At 38.8% G+C, this 20,982-nt stretch overlaps 3 protein-coding genes and 1 long non-coding RNA gene across 9 annotated transcripts in view; 3 read left to right on the top strand and 1 right to left on the bottom strand.

Moving 5' to 3' along the window:
• The window catches only part of LOC105455890 (neuroglobin-like), a 37,780-nt gene extending 27,210 nt beyond the window's left edge, over nt 1-10,570 (top strand). For all 6 annotated transcript variants that reach the window (XM_011699578.1, XM_011699572.1, XM_011699574.1 and 3 more), the window contains one exon: nt 4,393-10,570. In XM_011699578.1, the coding sequence (XP_011697880.1) occupies nt 4,393-4,548 (156 nt within the window). In that variant the 3' untranslated portion in view covers nt 4,549-10,570. The remainder of the gene's footprint in view (nt 1-4,392) is intronic.
• On the bottom strand, nt 5,708-13,006 carry LOC105455891. Its single transcript, XR_975171.1, has 2 exons — nt 5,966-13,006; nt 5,708-5,851 (listed from the first exon to the last, which is right to left on the bottom strand). It is a non-coding gene; the product is annotated as an uncharacterized LOC105455891 (long non-coding RNA).
• Nucleotides 13,007-14,303: 1,297 nt separating this feature from the next.
• On the top strand, nt 14,304-16,964 carry LOC105455886 (breast cancer metastasis-suppressor 1-like protein). Its single transcript, XM_011699568.1, has 3 exons — nt 14,304-14,415; nt 15,352-15,574; nt 15,933-16,964. Exons 2-3 carry the CDS (start codon nt 15,357-15,359, stop codon nt 16,405-16,407), a joined length of 693 nt encoding a protein of 230 aa, XP_011697870.1. The 5' UTR covers nt 14,304-14,415; nt 15,352-15,356; the 3' UTR covers nt 16,408-16,964.
• Nucleotides 16,965-17,514: 550 nt separating this feature from the next.
• The window catches only part of LOC105455888 (multiple coagulation factor deficiency protein 2 homolog), a 51,214-nt gene continuing 47,746 nt past the window's right edge, over nt 17,515-20,982 (top strand). The window contains exons 1-3 of the mRNA XM_011699571.1: nt 17,515-17,623; nt 17,711-17,870; nt 18,176-18,467. The gene's annotated coding sequence lies outside the window, so the exon portion shown is untranslated. The remainder of the gene's footprint in view (nt 17,624-17,710; nt 17,871-18,175; nt 18,468-20,982) is intronic.

The following is a 20,982-nucleotide window of genomic DNA, read 5'->3' as shown; positions in this document are numbered from 1 at the left end:
GCGCCTATTCTCGCGCACGCGAGCGGGTGCTTTTTATCCAACCCCGGTGTGAATGTAGTTGGTGAATGTAGCCTTTTGTGGCACCGGCAGAGAGCTTGAATACATCATGAGAAATGGAATGGGTATAAATCCTGCGCGTAATGAAAATAAATTATGAGTTATTACAAATAATTCTAGTCCTCGAGTGCAGGTGTAGCTTTAGAGAACTGGCGTATTTTGGAATGGCCTACAAAAGAAGTATTACAAAACAGAGAATTACGTGAAATAATGTAAAAAAAAGGAAAGCGCGTGAAGTAAAATAGCCCATGATAAAATTAAAGAATCAAAGAATTGGATATATACAGGGTATGTATTGAATACACGGAAAGAACGATGTTGTTAAAAAGTCTAAAAATTTTGCTAAAAACAGATCTGAAAATAATTTTTTGTTGAATCATCAAAATAATTTGTTGGAATGTTAAAACTGATAAGCATTGCTATAAAACGTTTTGATATTCTAGCAATCATTTTGACACAAAATTATTTTGATTTTTGAACAAAAATTATTTTCATATTTGGATTCAGCAAAATTGTTCTTTCCATGTAATAATCAAATACTTTTTTAATAATAATATAAAATAATCTTTAATTAGGAACTTAGAATTCTTTAAAATATTGACATCACTTTCTAAAAATATATATTTATTTTTTTTGCATAAATTATATATAAAGCAAGTCAGTTAGACTTGCTTTATATATTTATATCAGAATATTAGCAGTTTACCTCGAGTAATTTTTCGGTAATAATTGTAATAATTGTGTAATAATAATATAATAAGTCTTTGATTAGGAACTTAGAATACCTTTGGAATATTTATATCACTTTCTAAAAAAATATATATTTTTTTTACATAAGCAAATCAGTTAGACTTGCCTTACATGTCCGAATATTAACAGTTTACCTCGAGTAATTTTTCTCGATAATAATTGTAATAATTGTGTAATAATAATGTAATTAGTCTTCGATTAGGAACTCAGAATACTTTTTGAATATTGATATCACTTTCTACAAAAATATATATCTATTACGTGAGCAGGTTGGTTAGACTTGCTTTACATATTAGAACAGGGTAGTTTACCTCAGAATACCGGGAAAGCGCGCGAAAATTCCTCTCTCTCGTCGGAGATACGTCTCCCATCTCTTGGCGAACATTCTCTTTGTGCCGCGCTTATCTCTCGCAACATTGAAATCAAAGAGACTAAACTTTTGGGAAACACTGTAAACTATTTCAGAACCTGTCTCCGAGAAAGAGATTTATGCACAATTAAAGTATAACGACGCTCCAGACGCAAATGTGGAACAAACTTTCGTTGCGTTTCTCACAATGTACGCGAATATTTAACACTTAATGCGCCGCACGTTTAATTTCTGTAACGTACTCTCTTAATCGGATGTGTAAAATCATTTTACAATCTCTCTCTTTACATTTTTTTTATTTATGTCACGATTCGTTAAATTGGAGAATAATAATTTATGGTTTTAGTTTCATTTTTAATTAATTCAATAAATAGTATCGGATTTATTATTTTAAAAATATTACAATTTTGTCTGATTATATTAGAATTCAGAATGGACCAGATTATTGAACTCACACTGTTAATTAAAAGTTCAGTTTTATTATCTACTTTATACGAGTTTTCGTCTAATATTTTATTGTACGCATTACATTATTTTTCGCGAAATTTATGCCGTCCCTTCACGAAGAAGAAAAATTCGCAGCAAGAGAGATTGAATAACAAATGTTGAGACTTCACCCCGCAACGTCGCTATAGCGCGTCGGTATTTTGTTACCTCATGGTCCTTCATAATCCGCTGCACAGCTGGTGTCCGCCATTTGTTTGCCATGGCACGTTGCGACCCTGCATGATATCTAATAAGAAAAAATTCTTCTTTAATTGTTCTTACGTTTAACGACTCGGGAACAACTGGTAAAATAAATTATCACGAGAGATAAATACGCAAAATTTCATTTCACGGTGACCGATCCTTTGCAAAAAGCCTGTACTGATATTTTTTATCGCAAATAACGTTCCTTTAACATAAACACATCGATACAAAATACTGACAAATTTTTCTCACCGAAAATGTCTTTGTAAAATACATAAATGCTATTTTGAGAGAGAGAGAGAGAGAGAGAGAGAGAGAGAGAGAGAGAGACAAATTCGGAATAATACATGACTTCGATTTGATTCGTGCAAACTACGGTGACGCCTGAAAGAAGAACAGCCGTTGCTCATAGAACTTGTAAATATTCCATAACTTTATTTACGATCCTGTTAGTTCAAAAATACTTCGAACACAGAACATGAAAATCGATGCGATAACGCTTCTGGCCATCCGAGTCGGCTGTAACGTGAGCATAAATCGGCACGCGGGGAAACGAATAATTAAACAGCACAAAATCACATTTTTGCTATGATTGAAGTGAGGAAAATTCGGGGAAGGGGAAATTCCGATGTTTGATTGACTATATACGTATAATCGTACGGTTAATCATTCTGCTTGGTTAAATAAATTTGCTGTCCATGTATACATACAAACAAATGTACAAACAAATGTCAAATTCATTAAATTAATTACATTTTAATGGGAGCATTTTCCCAATACGATTGCATTAATATAATCGCATACGAATGAATCACCTGACATTTCGTTATATTGAATATGTATATATGACTTTCTCGATAGACTTAATGTGCGCGTTTATTTGAACGAAAGCATGCATCAATTTTATTCGTTCGATAAATCTTTCTTCTTCACGTATCAATAAATTCGTACGTAAGCACTTATCAACTTAATCTTCCTTAACCGGAAGAATAAAAAAAATAGTATTTGAGCTTTGTGCTTTTGCGGAAAGATAATACTACACACGTAACAATAAATTTCAATTTATACTAAAAATATAAATAAATATTACATATATGTGTATTGATGGATGCAGTAAAATGCAACAGCTGTAAGAAGTAATAATCCTGATGCATGTCAAAGAGAAAAAATCTTTAAAAGAGCACCTCAATGCAGGTACGCAAAAGTAATAATGCTTCTCGACTTTCTCGCGTATGCATGCAAGTTTTTTTATTACTTTCGCGACGATCGAAACGGAATTTTCTTTGTGCGCGAGAGAAGGAAGCCCCGTGTGCTGGGAGCTCTTTCCGCGTCGCTTTATCTTCTCGACAAAGAAAAGGAATAAAGGAATTATGTAGGAAAAGGCAAGCGTAAGAATGCTTAAAAATGCGGTTAAAAATGGAGATGGAAGATATTTTATTGAAGTAAAATTAATTTAAAAATGAAAAGGCAATATTATATGTATATATTGAGAATATAATTTCAGAATTAAACCGTTAATCATAATGACTTATAATATGATACATGTATTCCATGCGAGAGACATTTTCCGAAATTAATCTCGAACTAGGACAACTGATCGATTTCGTCATTTAGTTCTTCCTGAAATGCAGCCTTTTAGCGTTTACGTATTTCTCGGTTTTTTTTTATGTCTCGAATAGAAGCAAAGTTAAGTTATATGCGCAGTACGAGGAGGGTTGAAGGTCTACATTACAGAGCGTCGTCGCATTTATTCGCAGTGTGAAACGCTTGTCCACGGTTTCAATCCCTTGGCACGAAATCAAATCCGATTCGCCTTCCTTTTCCGTCTAAGTCCCATGAACTTAGTCACTGTATAGGATTGATAATTCCTGTCGGACAATCCTACGAGGTCCATTGTGAGCCGTGGATATGACGATCGCAACACAATCGTCGATTCAATCGCCGCGCCGGTTCCCGCCATTGTCGTCGACTATGTCGTCTGGAAATGGATCGAGGTTTAAATATTCGCCGTGTCGATATTATCTTCTTTCATGACTCAAGAACGATCTGGTAGCTTCAGTTGCATCGGTACTTAGAATAAATTTTAAGCAAATAAACGGAGCATTTTTCTAGATATTTGCCTTAGTCTACAGATGACGCATCAAGTAATTTAATCGGAAAAAGAAGAAGAGTTACGAAAGTATTATATTCATAGAATCAGTTCGCGCAAAACTAGTATCACCTTTTAAAACACTATTACAAATGGTATTTTCGCTTTAGCATTACACCAAAAGTAATCACTAAGTAATTATACATATATTTGAAACACATTTTAGAATAATATAATTAAGAATAATAATGTACCAGGATTTTTCAATTTTAATTGAATCACAGTATATTTTAATTTTAATGCAGACTTGAATCTCGACAAAAATCGTTTTTTTAATTAAATGATAATTGATAATTAATTAAAGTGGTTCTAAATATGTATATACTATAGCAAAAAGGTATATTATTCATACGTGATCGACCGTTCTGTTTTCCAGAAAATCGAGAAACCGTTTCTGGATGCGGTGGAACGCACGCTGGAAGACCGATACTCGGAGAACGTGGAGAACATCTACAAGCTGACGATCAAGTTCATCATCGAGACGCTGATCGACGGTTTCGACAAGGCACAGAGCGACAAGGCCAAGTCCTAGTCGTCCTAGTCCCGAGGATCCGGCACGCACGCGATCGCCCTCGATCCTGCGAGATGTTGACCGCCCCCCTCCGGGTTGGCTCGGCCCCCCGACGTCTGGAACGGGTGAAAGCCAGCCGCCGATAATTCTTGGGAAGACGACGACGGGAACGGTCGTCGTTCTTGCGGCGTTGGTTCGCGCGGCGTCGACATGTCGCTGCTAACGTTTCTCCGCGGATTCCCGAGAAACAGCGAAATGCGAGCGCGTGGCGTTTTACGCCGTCGCCCTCGCCGGCCTGAGATCTTTTTCCCCCCTCGAGCGGGTCTCGCCATTACACGTCTCCGAATATTAGGAACATGGTCCCGAGTCACTCCGTCGGGACCTCTTCGCAAAAAAAACCGCGCCGCGACGCGAAGCGAAAGAGTCGCGCCGGCTCTCCTGACGATCGAAGGGTCCTCTCTTTTTATCTGTCCAACTCGACTGACGATTAATGTTGATTGAATCTTCGACACGCACAAGCGAGTCTATTCAAACGACACGAAGGTCCAAAAAAACGTTTGAAGACGTTTAAAAACGTCTGAAGTTTCTGATCTTTTTTTTAAAATGTCTTAACGATATTATTTTAACAATATCTGAGGATATCTATTCATATAAGAATGAAAATATGACAAATGATTTTATATGTATTTTTTTCTAATCTATCTAACAAAAATTTGACTTGATTCGTGAGTTTTGGTTTACTCTTTTCAGATACCTCAAGTAATTTTACAAACGTCAATCTTAATTTAGGTTTAACTGATTCCTCGCCTCCTTCTAATGCCACAGTTCCGGGAAAGAGGCAAAGAGTAGGTTAAACTAAGATTAAAGCGTCGGCAGTGAAATCAAACCCGAAAGTGCTATAATTCCAAGTTTATCTGGAATCTACCGGGTGATCGACCGGTTTTTTACGAACGGTGTCAAAACGCCTGTAGAAAAATTGGTTCTCCGCAGAGAGATTTGCTTTCGAGATTTACGAATTGTGAATGTGTGTTTTTTTTTTTACATGCAAAATATTGTCCGCGAATGAACAAATTCCGAGAGATAAAAATGAAAACATTCCAGGAATGGAATGGGTATGTGCTTTTTATGAATTTATCAAATTTTTGTGTCGTGATATCAAAGAGAAAGACACTTCAACTCGTTACTGTTATTATTCATTTATTGTTTCATTGAAAGTTTGCGTTCCATTTCTTATGATCTTGCACATGAAATGTGGTGACAGCATTCGCAGCATTTTGAGAAAAAAACCCAACTAAAAAAGCTTACTGGATTCTTTTTAAACATCCTGAAAATAAATCTTCAAGGGGTGAGTTCGAGTACACGTGTTTAACTTTATCGTGTCGCGCGTGCACAAGCAAATATTAATTTTTTTTCCATTATTTTAATTTATTTTCTGTACCGTCTGTTATTTATTTTCCTTCGTCAACGAGTAAGCTTCCTCTAGTTTTAATACGTTTAACAGGAGCAAAACGTAAAGTGACACACGTCGTTATTGATCAGACACAGAATTAGATGGAAGGCGGTGGGAGGGCTCTCCTTTCCCGCAAGAATCCGATCTTAAGAGGATTACTAAAACGTGTAACTTTGGTCAACTATATAATACTCCTCGTTAGAGCGGGATACGCCGAAATAAAAGTTTTTATTACGATACTACTACAAGTAAAATAAGGTTCAACCAGCCGCCAATATTCGCCGCACACCAGCGCCAATTTAAGGGCGTCCATTACATCGCTAAGGGAACTCTTATTAACTTCTCACGAGTGCTAATAAAACCACTTAATGCGTAGATAACGGCGATTCTTTCATCATGCGCGTCGCGCATATCCACATAATTAACTACGAATTTACGGTATCAAGCGTGCAAAAGGAAAGATGTTTTCCATTTAATCCTCTTTTCACGCGCTTTTTCACGCCAAAGGCTCTTTACGGATAACGATTATTCATTCTTCTAATAATATTAAACTGCTTTTACTCGCGAGGGATGCAAAATACCCGACTTTCGAGGTATTTGTAACTCTCTTGCAGGATGAAAAATTCCCAGCTTCTGCGATACACATAAATCGCATATAAAGTTCAATGAACAAACGACAAAAGATTTACGCATCGTTGCGCGTACGTTGCGAATCGTGGTTCGCACTTAATTGAAAGAATCACTCAAATCCATTTAGCCGATGTTTGCAGAAACAACCCGTGTGGCATGCGTTCTGCAGTAATTCAATGATCTCAATTCGATTATCTCGCCGAGAGGTTTCTTCCTTTTCCAAATCGAGCGAATCGATGCCCTACCATCAATTATAGCCGATATATACCGCGCAAATTACCACCGTTAATTCGAAATCGCATCGCTCGGATCTCGGAGAGAGAGAGAGAGAGGGAGAGAGACGGATATACCGAAACAATTCACACGAACTTCGCGAGTTTGATAATAACCGCGGTGTATCTTCCCGCAAAGAGATACTCTCTCTCTCTCTCTCTCGGCAGGTTGAGCCTGCCGGCGCGAGATACCACATTTTATGCCCGCATTAAGCCCCCGCGAATATTCGCAGCGGGGATTCGGGCTCATCGGGACCGATTTCATACGCGTTTCCGACTTCCAATATGCGCTCGATAATTGATACAAGCGCGGTGGCAGAGCGGCGGTGGCGGTGCAACCAGTCAATCGACGCCGACTACTGCCTTTTATTCGCGGCGGCCTTGGATTATATAAGTCACGCAGGATACCCACCCGCGATGCGAGGCCGAGTGCATGTGAATGCAAATATCTATTGTCTTGGAACGGGGTCGCGATTTAATCGTAAAAACAACTCGTTGGTGTCACCTCGCCCTTGTGACCATTACGTATCGTCCGTGCGAAAATTTGTACGTGTCTAATCTCGCCGAATTCGTCGTAAGCCTGTCGAAAGCTCGTGCGTGAAAAATCTGTCATTAAAAAAACCGGTGTAAAAAAAATCGAAAATCACATCACTTTTGCGAAGGAGTTCTTCCGCGCGATGTAATACGCACCTGGACTTTGATGTACCACGTGTGCGGCGAGTGACGTTTTAATGAAATATGTCAACCGAGATTGACGTTTTTATGCTGTTTGTTGATTTAACTCGTAGAAAACTGCGACAGTCAGCGACGATCGGCACCAACGCATCTCATTGATTTCAGATAAAATATAACCAGCTGTCGATAAAGAGCCGGGTATATTTGTCAAAAATTGCGTTTATATTTCGCACATAATTGGACGCACAATTTTTCAGCTGTTGCTCACGGAGTTGCTCGTAACTCGCGAAAAATGACAATATCTGTCAATTTTCAGCTTGTCAACTTATAGCTTTTTTTTCCTGTTTGCGTACAATTTTTCTCTCTCGGAATTGATAATCAAAAATTAAATTAGAAAAATTTCGGGAAACATGCTTATCGCTGTTACTGTTAATAAACTGATACAAATTTGTATACGTTAGTTAGACGAAAGTTCTGTCGGAATATCGCCGAGAAAAGTTGCCAATCCTGATGCTCGACGATTTTTTACACCGTGTCCAGAAATTTTATATACATTCGCCGCGAGAAATATTTGAGATTGCATGTAAATAGAGACGTTTACATTCTGTTATCTTGCCATCTTCCTGTTTCATGCTAAAATAACACTATATCAATATGAAAGCATGCGCAACTTGCGTTCCTCGTTTCGCGTTCGTCGCGAGATCGATCGCGGTGATCGTAGATGACACGTAAATAGAAAGAGGGCACGCGGGAATTATTGATACTCCTCCGATCGATCACAGGATTGTCATGGCATACGCGAACTGAATTAGATTCTAAACGCCTATCCGAAGAGGATAGCCGTTTATAAACTCCCGGTGATTCCATCAATCTTCCAAATCTGAATTTCTTCGCGACTAAAGACGCGTTTAAACGATCAATAACGACGATCCTATTATCCTTATTTCCATCATTTATCGTCATCGTTATTATCATTTCCGAATTCCGATATCAATTTCAATTTTCAATTCTTCTTTTTTTCAGAGAAGATTCACTCGAAAAGAATATCCGCTCATATTCCTGTACGTGCCACGAAGGAGTTCCGTATATAACTTTTTACTTTGTAGTTTCGTACTTTGTTGTCTTTTATTTCTAGCGAGGCGAAAGAGTGCAAAGAGTGAAACAGTACAAAGTTACTTTATTCATTAATAATTCGAATGGTTGGATTCTCAGCGGCACGCCCGATTCGAACCTCGATGATACCGAATATCCGAGAGAACGGCCAGGACTCTTCGATCGTCAACGGGAAAACTTGTATAAATTTTTACTCTTATCGTAAGTGGCAGTGGAAAAAAAAAAGTGTGGTCTCTAGGGTAATGGGCCCTTCGCGCAAATGTCAATTTCCTAGGAGGTCTCGGGAAGGCAGAAGGCCTCTCCGTCTCTGTATCTTCCTCGCCGTCTTTATCTATCTCTATTTCTCTCTGAGGACGATTCGCGCCCATGTTGCTCTCTCCACGCTCGGATCCGGCGCGCGGATATCGTTGATGTTGACCCTTGGAAAAGGTCGCGACCGACACGAAACGCGACCGACTGCGGGAGGACACGTGACTTAACGGGGAGACAATCCCAGAGGCGTGACACGCGATGCGAATCCATTAGAACCCGCGCGTCTGTCGTATTTTATTTATTACAATTATTCTCGGAAAAGTTCTCTCGTTTAATAATCCTCGTAAAATGATAGACGTTAATTTCCATCATCAATGCAAATTGCATTACCGCGTTTGTTCCAATTACGTAAGCCATTGAAAGAGAAAAAAAAACGCTTCGTTGGAAGGCCGAAGGCGTAGTTGTTTCGAGTGGGGAAAAAAAAATTAACGCCGGCCGTACACGCAGTCGCGTTTAAAACGGTACGTTATTTCCACGCCAATAACTGCCATCGCAACATCCCCGCGTTTGCCACCAAAATAGCGTCCACTTTTCATTATTAGGGCACTCCGCATATACGGCTTAAGATCCCATGGATATTTAAAGATGAATTACCTAGCAGACATTCGTTGCTGCAGCTTCGAGATCGTTCGCGAACGCATTTGGAAAATGTCAGACTCGGTTTCGCGCAAAAGTAGTGCGGAGAGCCAAGAATAGCGCCCTACTTGTCTGAGGTTTTCGTCCGCGTTTTCTTCTTTAATCGAAAATGATCATTAGAGTGCGGCCCGGTCGAGACAAAGGCGAAACTGCATCGCGAGAAGGAACGATGACGATAACGTTCATCTTTGTTCTTCCCTCGGCAATGTACAGTCCAGCTGTGTACCGCTTCCTTTTAGGGACGATACACATTACCGAGTCGCCCTATCAGTCATTAACTTCGTTAACCCCCGTACCACGAATAATCAAACTAACCGTTGCGCGTCGTCGTACGCAGAGAAACTTCCTGCGGGACGAACGATAAACGGACGATAAATAACGACGGCGTGTCGCGAAAATCGATTTTCCAACGAAGACAGGAAGGTTTTTGCGATACCGTACTTCGGAGTGACGCCAAGCGCACGCGGGCTCCCACGTTTGGCGCGCAAAACGGCAATTTCCATTCTGGACTTAAATTATCATTCGCCCCACACACGCGACTTTGGCGCAATATTAATATTTAGCATGTTCGAAACACGCTATCGCAAGAAGTCTCTAATAGGGAGTCTTTCTCTCTCTGTTTCTCCCCCTCTCTCTCTCTCTCTCTCTCTCTCTCTCTCTCTCTTTCTCTCTTCCTCCTTTCCATAAATACACGGTGAACGCTGAAGCTTTTCGTAAAGTTACTTTCATCTTAGATTTATATATCACTGTTCATCTTGATACGACATTAACGTTTTGTAACGCTCGAAGAGGACACGCTATCACCAAAGTATTCTATACCGCTAAGGTATTTAAATACGAAGAGAGGATTTCGAGAAACGCGATCCATCATGTCACGCTACCGCGGTTCGCTCTCCGCTCGCCGGGACCGGCGAATACGTTACCTCAGGGAGAAAGAGTACGTGTGTTCAATAGCGAAAAAAAAAACGGAGAATATATACATATATATATATATATATATAAAGAAAAAAAAATCGTGAACGAGAGAGGGTGCGTGGCCATCGCGAGACAGGATTTCGAGCGAAAGTCGCGTGCGACCACGACGAAACGATGTGTGCGCACCCTTACTCTCACCGAGAGACTAAAAATCGATCGACAAATTAGGTAAGGTAATTAGCGCTTCCGCGGTTCGCGACATCCTATCGTCGACGAGGTTCGCAAACCTTCGTCGTGATTATCCAATACTACGCTGAAGAAGAATAAAAAAAAAAAAGAAATTATTGGGGCGGACGAAATTATCTTGCCCCGAGGAAATTTTGGGTCAACAAATTGCACGACTAATGCAACAAGTTAATCGATTTAACGATTACATTTGTGTATATACGTCGACTGCGTGGATAAATTTTAATGGCGTATCCGCACACGTAATTTATTTGTATATGATATAATATTTGTACAAAGGGGAACATCGCCATTTTTCCCCGAGCAATTTTTTTTTTCCTCGCAGTGCAATCTTTCATTCCAATTTTTCACCTCAATTAATCGCAGGGTACGTACACTACTGAATAATTGATCAATAGATATTCACTGCACACGCTTACTTCCGCAATTGTTTGAAGCAATTTTGTGTTTTCGAAAGAGAAAGAGCTAATTATCGTTTCGGAAATATTTCTTCGTATTACAATATGACCAGCGGCCTGACGGATAATTGGGTACAGCACAGGAAAAGAAAAACCTTCCATCAAATTAATAATTTATTGATATGGAGTCATTAAAAAAATGAATGTTGATTTTATCTAAGCATCGCGTTGTGCTATTAATCCAAGGCTGTCACACACTTCCCTTGGCTCTCTACAGTGTGATAGATCAAAGCGATCATTCACTAGAACTACTTCTCATTTCCTTGCAATGTCAGTTTTATCTCTCCTCTCTCTTTCGTTATAAATTTCACATTATATTTTACCACTCGCGCGCGAAACGTCGATGAAGCGTCAAACATTTGAGACACGGATCATTTGAAGCATAATTACGCGACGAAATTTTTACTTTCGCTCGACAAAGGAGAGAGAAAGAGATCGGAGCTAAAGCGACATGCCTAAGAGCGGTCATTTAGTGGTGCATTTACCCTGCCGCATCGATTTGCATTTCGGTTTTTCAACCAAGCGCTGAATATATCAGCGGGATATCACGAAGTCGGAGCCCGCGACTTTTCCCCCGGCGAACCGCGATCGCGCCGCGATAAATGTTGCATGAAATGAATATTAAGAGTCCGTTGTAAAAGCCGTCGCCGCACGAGAAGGATCCGCGGACCACACCGAGCGCCCTTTTTCATTCCTTCTCCCCCGTCACCGAAGTGTAACTCGAGGACTCCTCGTCGGGCGTCGAATTTCGGCGGCAAACACTATCGATCGCTCGAGTATCAAACTGGTGCAATCGGGCGATAGGCTCTCGGCGATAAAGCAGAGGGGTGGAGGAGGGAGGGAATTGGCGAACGAGCATTTCGTAACGGGTGGAGGAGGGGAAAAAAATGACTGTGAAGAAGTCGGAGAGAATTAAGTATGCAATTTATATTTTCCGGCGAGGAATAAATTTATCCTCTCGGTGAGGATAAGTGAGAGAATCGACGTCGCGCGGAAGTTCCCGCGCGCGGAAATAATTTCGCGTATCTTCCCACTCACGTTTCCCATTTCGAGAACCTCGGGATCGGTCACGTATGGGTAAATGGAGACATTTGTCGGCCCGTCCGCGTCCTCGAAGGACACTCCCGGGCATTTTACACTTTATCCCGAAGGTTTAAAAGGGCTACTAGGCAGCAAAATGTGCGACGCGTCACGACTGCACACACGTATACACACGTCCCGCGTGCGGCGGGGCTTGAAACGACGAAAAAGAAAGGAAAAAAAACGCAAAAAAAACGGAGAATACCGAAAAACGAAAAAAAAATTTCGTACGGAACAAAATGCACAAAACGAGCTGTACCTTCTTTTCTCGCAGAAATCGAAAGACCTATCTAACCGAAAGTCTTCATGAAGCGCGCAGGAAGCACACACGAGAGAGAAATATATATTATTATATAAATATATATGAGATATAAAAAAAATTGCTAGTATACCTTGCAGTTATGCGAATGTTGCATTGTCTAACTGTTTGTTCCATACAGATCCAGATGTATTATTGTATCCGATGGAGTATTATATATCAAAATATATAATATATATCTATATATATTACGATCTTCCCGTGGAGCTTAAAGTTCTTCCGCTTTTCCCAATTTTTCCAGTAAGTAAAACAATTTAGTTTAAAAATATAATTTAAGTTTTAATTTTATGTTTTATATCTTATATTTTATATTTTAGACTTTTGAAATTATCTCAGTTATATATACCCTTTGACGGTTGTTGATACAAATTCAATAATTGCAACACCATTTGCTGCGTTAGTATTGACAAAAAAAAAAAAAAAAAAATTTAATCTTGTAAAAAAAATAAGAAAATTCTATAACTTTATATTTATTTATGGCTGTCAGAACTAGATTGTAATAACTATAAATTGAAATAAGCAAAGTCTGCTACTAATGTTCATTTCTATCAATGTAGAGTAACTTTAATCTCGGTTTAACTTACTTTTTATCTTTTTCTAATTTTGTATGAATTAAAAAATGATAGAAAGTAAATTAAAGAAATTAAACTATCTACCAAGAAATTAATCTACGTTAGAAGAAATAAACATGAGAATGGCTTTGGAATTTTAAAACTATCTAATTCAATCCATAATTGCTTATAGCAAAATTTTTTTATATATAAATCCGTACTATATTATCTGGTTTATATACAGCTTTCCCATGAATTAAGCAAGAAAAAATTGTTCAAATTAATAATATTCTATCTCTCTTAATGAAAGGGATATTATTTGACGAATTAGTAATTAAGTAATTAGTCGATTTAATTAATCAGGGAAATCAGTCGATTTATTGAATAAAGGGTAAATCAGGGAAAGATCAGGTAAAAGTCATTCCTCGCTTTCAATGCATTTCGTACACTTAGCGTCATCTACAGTCATAAAATGTATAACTACGCAGTCATATTTTAAGTTTTCTCTGTAGATAACACATACATGTTTTGAACGAAAATATTTATTCAATAATTTCTTTTTCAACGATAATAGTATATTTGTCTTATTTTGAATGTAGAGATTCTGATAAGGGCCAAGTAAGAGCAGAGAGGATCCGAGAGCGGACATGGCCTTTTGGCTGTAACGCTAAAATACCCTCGCGCACTATCGCCCTCTGAAGAAATGGATCCAAATTACATAGCACAAATTAAATCAAGATTTCTGCACAATTTGTGGTGCGTGTTCGTATACTAAATCCACTTTTCGAGTCTGCTGGAGCTTTATTTTCGAAAAATAACGCATTAGAAAGTAAAGAAATATACTTTCTAATGCGTTATTTTTTGAAAATAAAGCCCCAGCAGACTCGTAAAGTGAATTTAGTACGGACACACACCACAAATTGTGCAGAAATCTTGATTTTGCTATGTAATTTGGATCCACTTCTTCAGAGGGCGATAGTGCGCGAGGGCATTTAACATTACAGCCAAAAGGCCGGCATGTCCGCGCTCTCGGATCCTCTCTGATTTCAACCACATGTATAGTGTTTTTTTTCTCGCTAAGCAGTTGGTACGCCGCTTCGGAGTCTGGGGGCACTGGGCAACACTGGTTGTCAACAAATTGTGCGTCTGTCGAAGTCGCCGTTCGCCGAACGACTCGAACGATCGCTTGAGGCTGTATCTCGGGAAGTGTAAATTTGAAAATCATCACATAGTAAGTGTTGAATACTCAGTGAGAATCTCGTCTGTTCATTCGAATTTAAATTTTACGACTGCGCGTGATGTGCGATGAGAAATTTTCTGGAAACTCGAATTCATTCAGCTGTATCTTCCGAGTAACACGTAACCTAGCTACTGCTTAATTAGACGCGAATAACTCCATTGCGCGTAACTAAATATATGCGAGACGTTATTTTCCATAAAAACTGGATGTGAAACAACTTTTCCGTTAGTGATACTCCGTTCACATTGATGTAACTTTTGCTTCTGTAAAAGTTAACCTTGTTTTTAATACTTGCCTACCGAGCATTTGTTTAATATATTATTTATTTCTCAACGTGTATGTCTATCCTTTTGAATACGTAAAAATTGAATTGAATAATGTTTTGGTGATTGGAAAATTTGTCATATATGTATGTATAGTCACAGAAATAGTCATATATAGTCACTTAAATATAACTCTCTGTCTTTATTTTTGTACGTAAATAAAGCTCAAAAAATTGAAATTGTCGCTATTGTTTGTAAGAAGCATAAGAGACTATAAAAACAAAAATAACAAAAATAGAAGCAATATTAAGGTTAAGAAATCTGCCGTATCGACCGAGTATTGTCAATCAGCTGCTTAGACTCCAAATCGCAGGGAAAAAAAACGCGGGTAAAATTATCGTTTCGCGCGAAAAATCGTCACAATAAGTAATTACAACAAGAGATAAATTATAAATGTTTAATTATGTATAGCAGTGTAGAAAATTAATCAATTTGCTCCATTTAAATACATTGTTTTTTTTATCAGTAAAATTCAAAAGTCCAGATTTTCTCAAAAATTGTTTTAAAACATTTGTCTTTTAGATATCCCTTGTTTAGATATTTTTTACCACGTACTGCATAAAAAAAAATATCCACTAACTCGCGAGCTTTTTATTATTGCCAGGATAAATGCCAAGCGTCAAGGATGAATCGGATGGCGAAGGGGAGGAAATGTCTCACGACAGTAACGATAGTAATCAGAGTTCCGCGTCGTGCGACAGCAGCGCGGAACACACTGACAGCGATGACTCGTCGGAGATGGACGAGGATGAATGCGAGAGGAGGCGTACTGAATGCATAGATAATCTGGCGGATTTGGAAAGACAGTTTACTGTACTCAAAGAACAGTAAGTACTATCATATTTCTAAGTATATCAGCTTTCTCTCTTGTAACATATATTATAATAATCTGCACAAATATATCTTTAAGTTTGTAGAATGTTTTGAAGATATGTTAATGAAAATGCTTAGCGACGACAAATTTCTTCTCGTCAGTGATATAAATTATATGTATTATAATTATATATATTAATTAAATATTAATTATATGTATTATTGACTTTATTAATTGTATTGGAAGTTAATAACATCGCAAAATTATTAATTGTGAAATTGCAATTTGAGTATTGCTGGTGATGTGAAAAATAAGTAAGATTTTAAAAATACAATATAAATTTACACTTTAACCATTATTATTTATTTCAGATTATACCGAGAAAGAATCACGCAAGTGGACACAAAGCTCGGTGAAGTCCGTGTTGGAAAATCCGAGGAATACCTAATACCATTGGAGCGATTAAAGGAAAACATGAAGACGAAAACAGAAGTGGCTGGAATATTGAGAAAATATAGATTACAAAATATTCAGAATAAATTCCTAGCGGAAGAGCTGGCCGCCTTCCAAAATTTTGAAAGCGAGAAAGGTCTGGTCTGGGATTGCATCCATAACGACCTGCAGGAGAAGATTCGCCGTCTAGAGGAAGATAGGAATAACGTGGACATACATGCGGATTTGTGGCTTAACACAACTGGCAGGAGACGCAGAAACCATTCGGAGAGAAGACGAGCGATTTCCGTCACAGGACCTTACATCGTTTACATGCTCAACGACGCGGATATATTGGAAGATTGGGCGTTAATAAAGAAAAGTCTAGGTAGCCGGAAAGCGGAAATAATGTAAATTATACTTCGAGCATCGTTGAAAACAGCTTCCACACATCACGCGTTCATCTTTGATATGAACGGGAATTTCGTCCAATCGGAAATGGTCTAAAATTAGACAAGCAACTGGCATTTATTGAGCATCTAATATCTGTACAGTGTGCCTTGATAAACAAAAATAAGGGTAATTATTTACTAACCTAAATAATTATTGAATTAAAATATCATATTCGCCGAGACGTACTTCTGTGGTATACTAGTGCAGGAAAATTATGTACATACAACTCGCGTAAAGAGACATGGTCCAGTCCGGTGCGTCCTTTTTAGCGCCTAGACACGATTGTGTCTCGTGATTATGTCATCAAAAATGATACCCATAATTTGAAAAAAAAAAAGAAGATATAAGTATATATTGCCTATACTAGATTCAATTAATAAGAAAATTTACATCATAAATTATACGACAATTATGTTAATCCATATTGTCCAAAATAATTGGTTTTTATGTTCGATATAAGTAACATCTTGTTTATTTTCTTTATTTTTTCCCTATAATATCATAAAGAAATGAGAAGATTATATAAACTCTCCACACTCTTCTACATCTAAATATATACCTCTTTTATCATTTTCCTAATGAACTAAAATATTCAACATTTCCAAATTGTCGCAAGAATCATTGGAAGGTAATAATTCCCTAATTTTCTTCTTGCACGGTCTAGTCGAGAAAAAAATTTAACGATGCATGAATCGAACAACATGTACTGACATGTAATAACGAAAACTGATAGTCATAAACAAAATCTTATATTATGTTAAGATTTCGTTTAAAGACATGAAACGTACTTTGTTTATTCAAAGTCGAATGTAAAGAAGAGTTGTATAAATATATTTTATTATTATACTGTTTAAATATATCTCATAATATTTCAATTTGTAATACGTGACGGAGGACGTACTATAGTCTATAAAATTTTGTGTGACATGTGTATAATCAGTAGTGTGACACAATGACTGAGAAAAAAAGATCCGTAAGCGAAAGAATTCTGTACTATAAATAAAATGCATTTTAATTTTTTTACAGTATACACCTAGCAAATTAACTGACAGCATCGTTCCAGCAGTTTTAATTAATACAATGCGAATTGTTCAAGTTCTAAACTCGTGCTCTGTCGATAGAGTCTGCAATAATGGCATTACAAATCATGCAGCTCTGCTATTGTGTCATTTCAATGGTATATGGATCTATTTTTGTTCTATTTTCTTTTTCAACGTGTGATTTCAAAATTGGAGCAATAAAACACGATGCATTATTCTTTTAGTGCTGACAACATTCGGCATTTTATCCAGCTCGATATATATAATGTGTATTCGAAAATTCAACGTAGCTTTTCAATCTGCATTCCAACGTGGACGCACGATTAATTTTGCACCGTCCGAAAAATTGGGAAGAAAGAGGAGATTTAAGAGGAAGAAAGGAGGGTAATTTTAAATGTAATTTTTATTTAGGCTATGTACAACACATACGTACAATACGTGACCCTTGCTTAAAACTATGTTACGCTCGTCCGGTATGCATTTCCACTTAATTTTTAATCTTGTCCTCTCGACATAACGTGACGCGTGTAATTTCGTGTCTTGGACGTGTACGCGCCCACGCACGTCTCGTGTGTATTTGCGCGTGTGTGTGTATACTTGGTTACGTGTACGTGTGTGTGTGTATGTGTGTCTGTATCCATGCATATGTGTCTGTACCGTGTATGTACGATATGTTACAAACTTTTTAGGAACATTTCTCGTGGAATGCCGCGAGCGGTAATAATAAGGTCGCAGCGAAACTACACGAAAACAATGCGCAGTCGTCTGCAGCTTCATCCTCGAGTCGATATATTGATTAGACAGTTATCGAAAAATGACACCAATATAGACGATTGTTGACTGGACAGACTCCGAATATTTATGACTGAAAGGCGCCAGGGAGAAGTCGCGAGTCGCGCGTCAATTAACCGTTTGCGCCCCGCGTGTGTCCGCTGCAAAACCCGCTCCTCTGATGTCTTCGCGGAATTGTACAATATCGAGGTAAGTAGATCGAGATATTTATACATTTATTACGAAAAGGTTTCACACGTAAAAAGTTTGCACGCGTTTGTGATATGTTTCTCAAAATCGAATAAAACATTAACAGTACGTATAGCTTCGCGCCTGATATAGCTTCTTTTCTTCATAAGAACCTATTTAAAGCGCACGTAATGCCTGTTTTTACGAAACCTGTAAACGTAATGATATTAGACCGGAAATTAATGTAGGATTTCGGAAATTCGAAGTGCAAACGGTTAAAGCGGCAAAAGCACCGTTTCTGCTTTTATACGCGGGAAAGCATCCGGACGACGAACGATCGCAATAATTAACCGGCTTGCGGCAACAGAGTGAATAATGTACGTTCGGCAACCGTCTCATCGACGATCCGATATTTTCAATGCGTGACATTCGCAAATTACCTTCGTTAATAATACACATAGTCGTCTGGCCATTTCCGCGCTTCCGCGATGTCGGGCAATCGTTCGGCCTGGGGAATCATTCGCTGTCTGTTGATGCAGTCGGTCTGACTATTACGAGGACAACATTGTTACACGATACGATCTGTTAGCGATAATTACATATTTAATCCTGGATACGGATGAGACAGAGTGCGACCCGTCTTTCTCTGTTCAGACTCTGTTGACTCCGTGGATCCTCGTGGGCCTGTGTTATACGTTTGTCAATTGTCCAGGCACCGACCTCTCGGTGAGAGACTCTTCGCCTCGCGGTGCAATAAAATTTACGCCTCATTTCGTCCAAGGTTAAAGATGCGGCACCTCCCGACGATCGACACTCGCGAAAACGGTGGTGAAAACGAAGTTCGACGTCTCTCTTTCTTCGTCTAACAAATTCACCCTTGCAACCTCTCGTCGTTTGGCGAGTCTGACATTATCTGGATACTTTCTCGATGTGAAATCAGCACACAAGCCGTCGCACACAAATCTATATACACAAGCTACCCAGCATTCTGTCGGAAAATTCAGAATGTCTTGTTGATCGACACGCTTGCGCACGTCGCACCCCCGGTCCTAAAACTGACACGAATCTAAAAATATAAACGATGCTATCGTCAACGCTCATCTCGATGTCCATATGTACCTTCAATAACTTGTATTCTATTAACTTAAGTCAGTGTGTCTCACGTGTGACGCCTTCGAGATCAGATGCATAATATACTTACAGTTCAATACGTGAAACGTAAAATCGTCCTTTATCTTTTAATTCTATCTTTTTTATTTTTTAATCAACGCGACGCACCCCCCTCCCCCACATCGATTTGCGTGCGACGGCGTCTGATCCGCGCGAAGGGGTGAGTTTCGGCAATCCGCTCGTCGCGACGGGAATACCCTGGCGCCCCTCAAATTTCGAACGCAAAACACTGTCAGATGTACCACCATCCCTCTCCAACGCGCGCGCCCCTCCCCCTCTTCCCCTCCTTGCTTATCCAAAATCGTGGTCAACATAAGCACACAAATCAATGCCTAATATCATTCACTAAGGGTATGCTTACACTTTTAAAAGGACATTGAAAAATCGCATATGCTAGAGTATCTGCCGATTACGCAATCTCTATATATCTATATCTTCTCTTTCATCCACTTATATACACAGTCCTCTGTTCCCCCCCCCTCCCCCTCTCTCTCTCTCTCTCTCTCTCTCTCTCTTTCGCTCTCGCCGATTAACGAAGGTGTGGCACGTATCGTTGTTAGTAGGAGATTAACGGAATGCCGCCGCGCACGCGAGCGCGTTATGTGCGGATGCGACGCGTCTCTCGAACAGAAGGAATCAGACGCGGGAAAAAGAAACGGCTACACGTAGAAAATACACGACAATCTCGCGGCAAACGAGCTCTACGTTCTCTGTACACGCTAATCGCGGGATATCCCTCGCTGTCCGCGCGAATCCAAAATGCAGGGTATCTCGAACATCGCGCATTTTTTTCAGTGTGTAAAGAAGTAGATCATCAAGCGTTTCTGTGGTACGAGGATCGAAGCAAACCGTCTGGCTGGAAACGTTCAAATTCTCGCACAGAAAAATTTAAATCGCTTCTCCTCCGCGTTAAAGTAACTTCTGTTGATTCACACGTATCCTACATCGTTCACAATACAGATTTTTTTTACCTAATTCTGATCGAGCTTTTCATCAAATAGCAACGGTTCTCGAATTGCAGCAAAATTAAGCTGTAAAATTTAATTTAATTAACACTAAAAATTTATTTAAAATCTGCTCGAATTTCTTCTTAAACTCAACTTTATTGATAAGCTTCCCTCTGATTATGTAAAAAAAATCTATCTTACAAAAATATCTTGCGAAAGGATTTGTCAATCGAGAAAGGGAATACGCGATGCGTAAAGGGACAACCTGCATGTCGATCGTAATGTATCCTAAATCGCGAAAATTACGCGAGAACGAGGATCTAGATGTGCCAATTGATATTCTGCAACGATATTTCGCACGCGTGCGATTGGCGTTGTTAAACTTTTGAAGTTCACAATCCCGAATAAACGCAGTCCCG

The sequence above is a fragment of the Wasmannia auropunctata genome, unplaced genomic scaffold (assembly GCF_000956235.1).
Source record: "Wasmannia auropunctata unplaced genomic scaffold, wasmannia.A_1.0 LD335828.1, whole genome shotgun sequence".
NCBI classification, from domain to species: domain Eukaryota; kingdom Metazoa; phylum Arthropoda; class Insecta; order Hymenoptera; family Formicidae; genus Wasmannia; species Wasmannia auropunctata.
The sequence above is the reverse complement of the archived record's forward strand: the minus strand, read 5'-3'. Positions and strand labels throughout refer to the sequence as shown.

Coding starts and splice junctions, on each gene's coding strand:
- LOC105455886 (XM_011699568.1), top strand. CDS start 15,357: ATGCCAAGCGTCAAGGATGAATCGGATGGCGAAGGGGAGGAAATGTCT. Junction 15,575..15,932: donor TTTACTGTACTCAAAGAACA/GTAAGTACTATC, acceptor TATTTATTTCAG/ATTATACCGAGAAAGAATCA.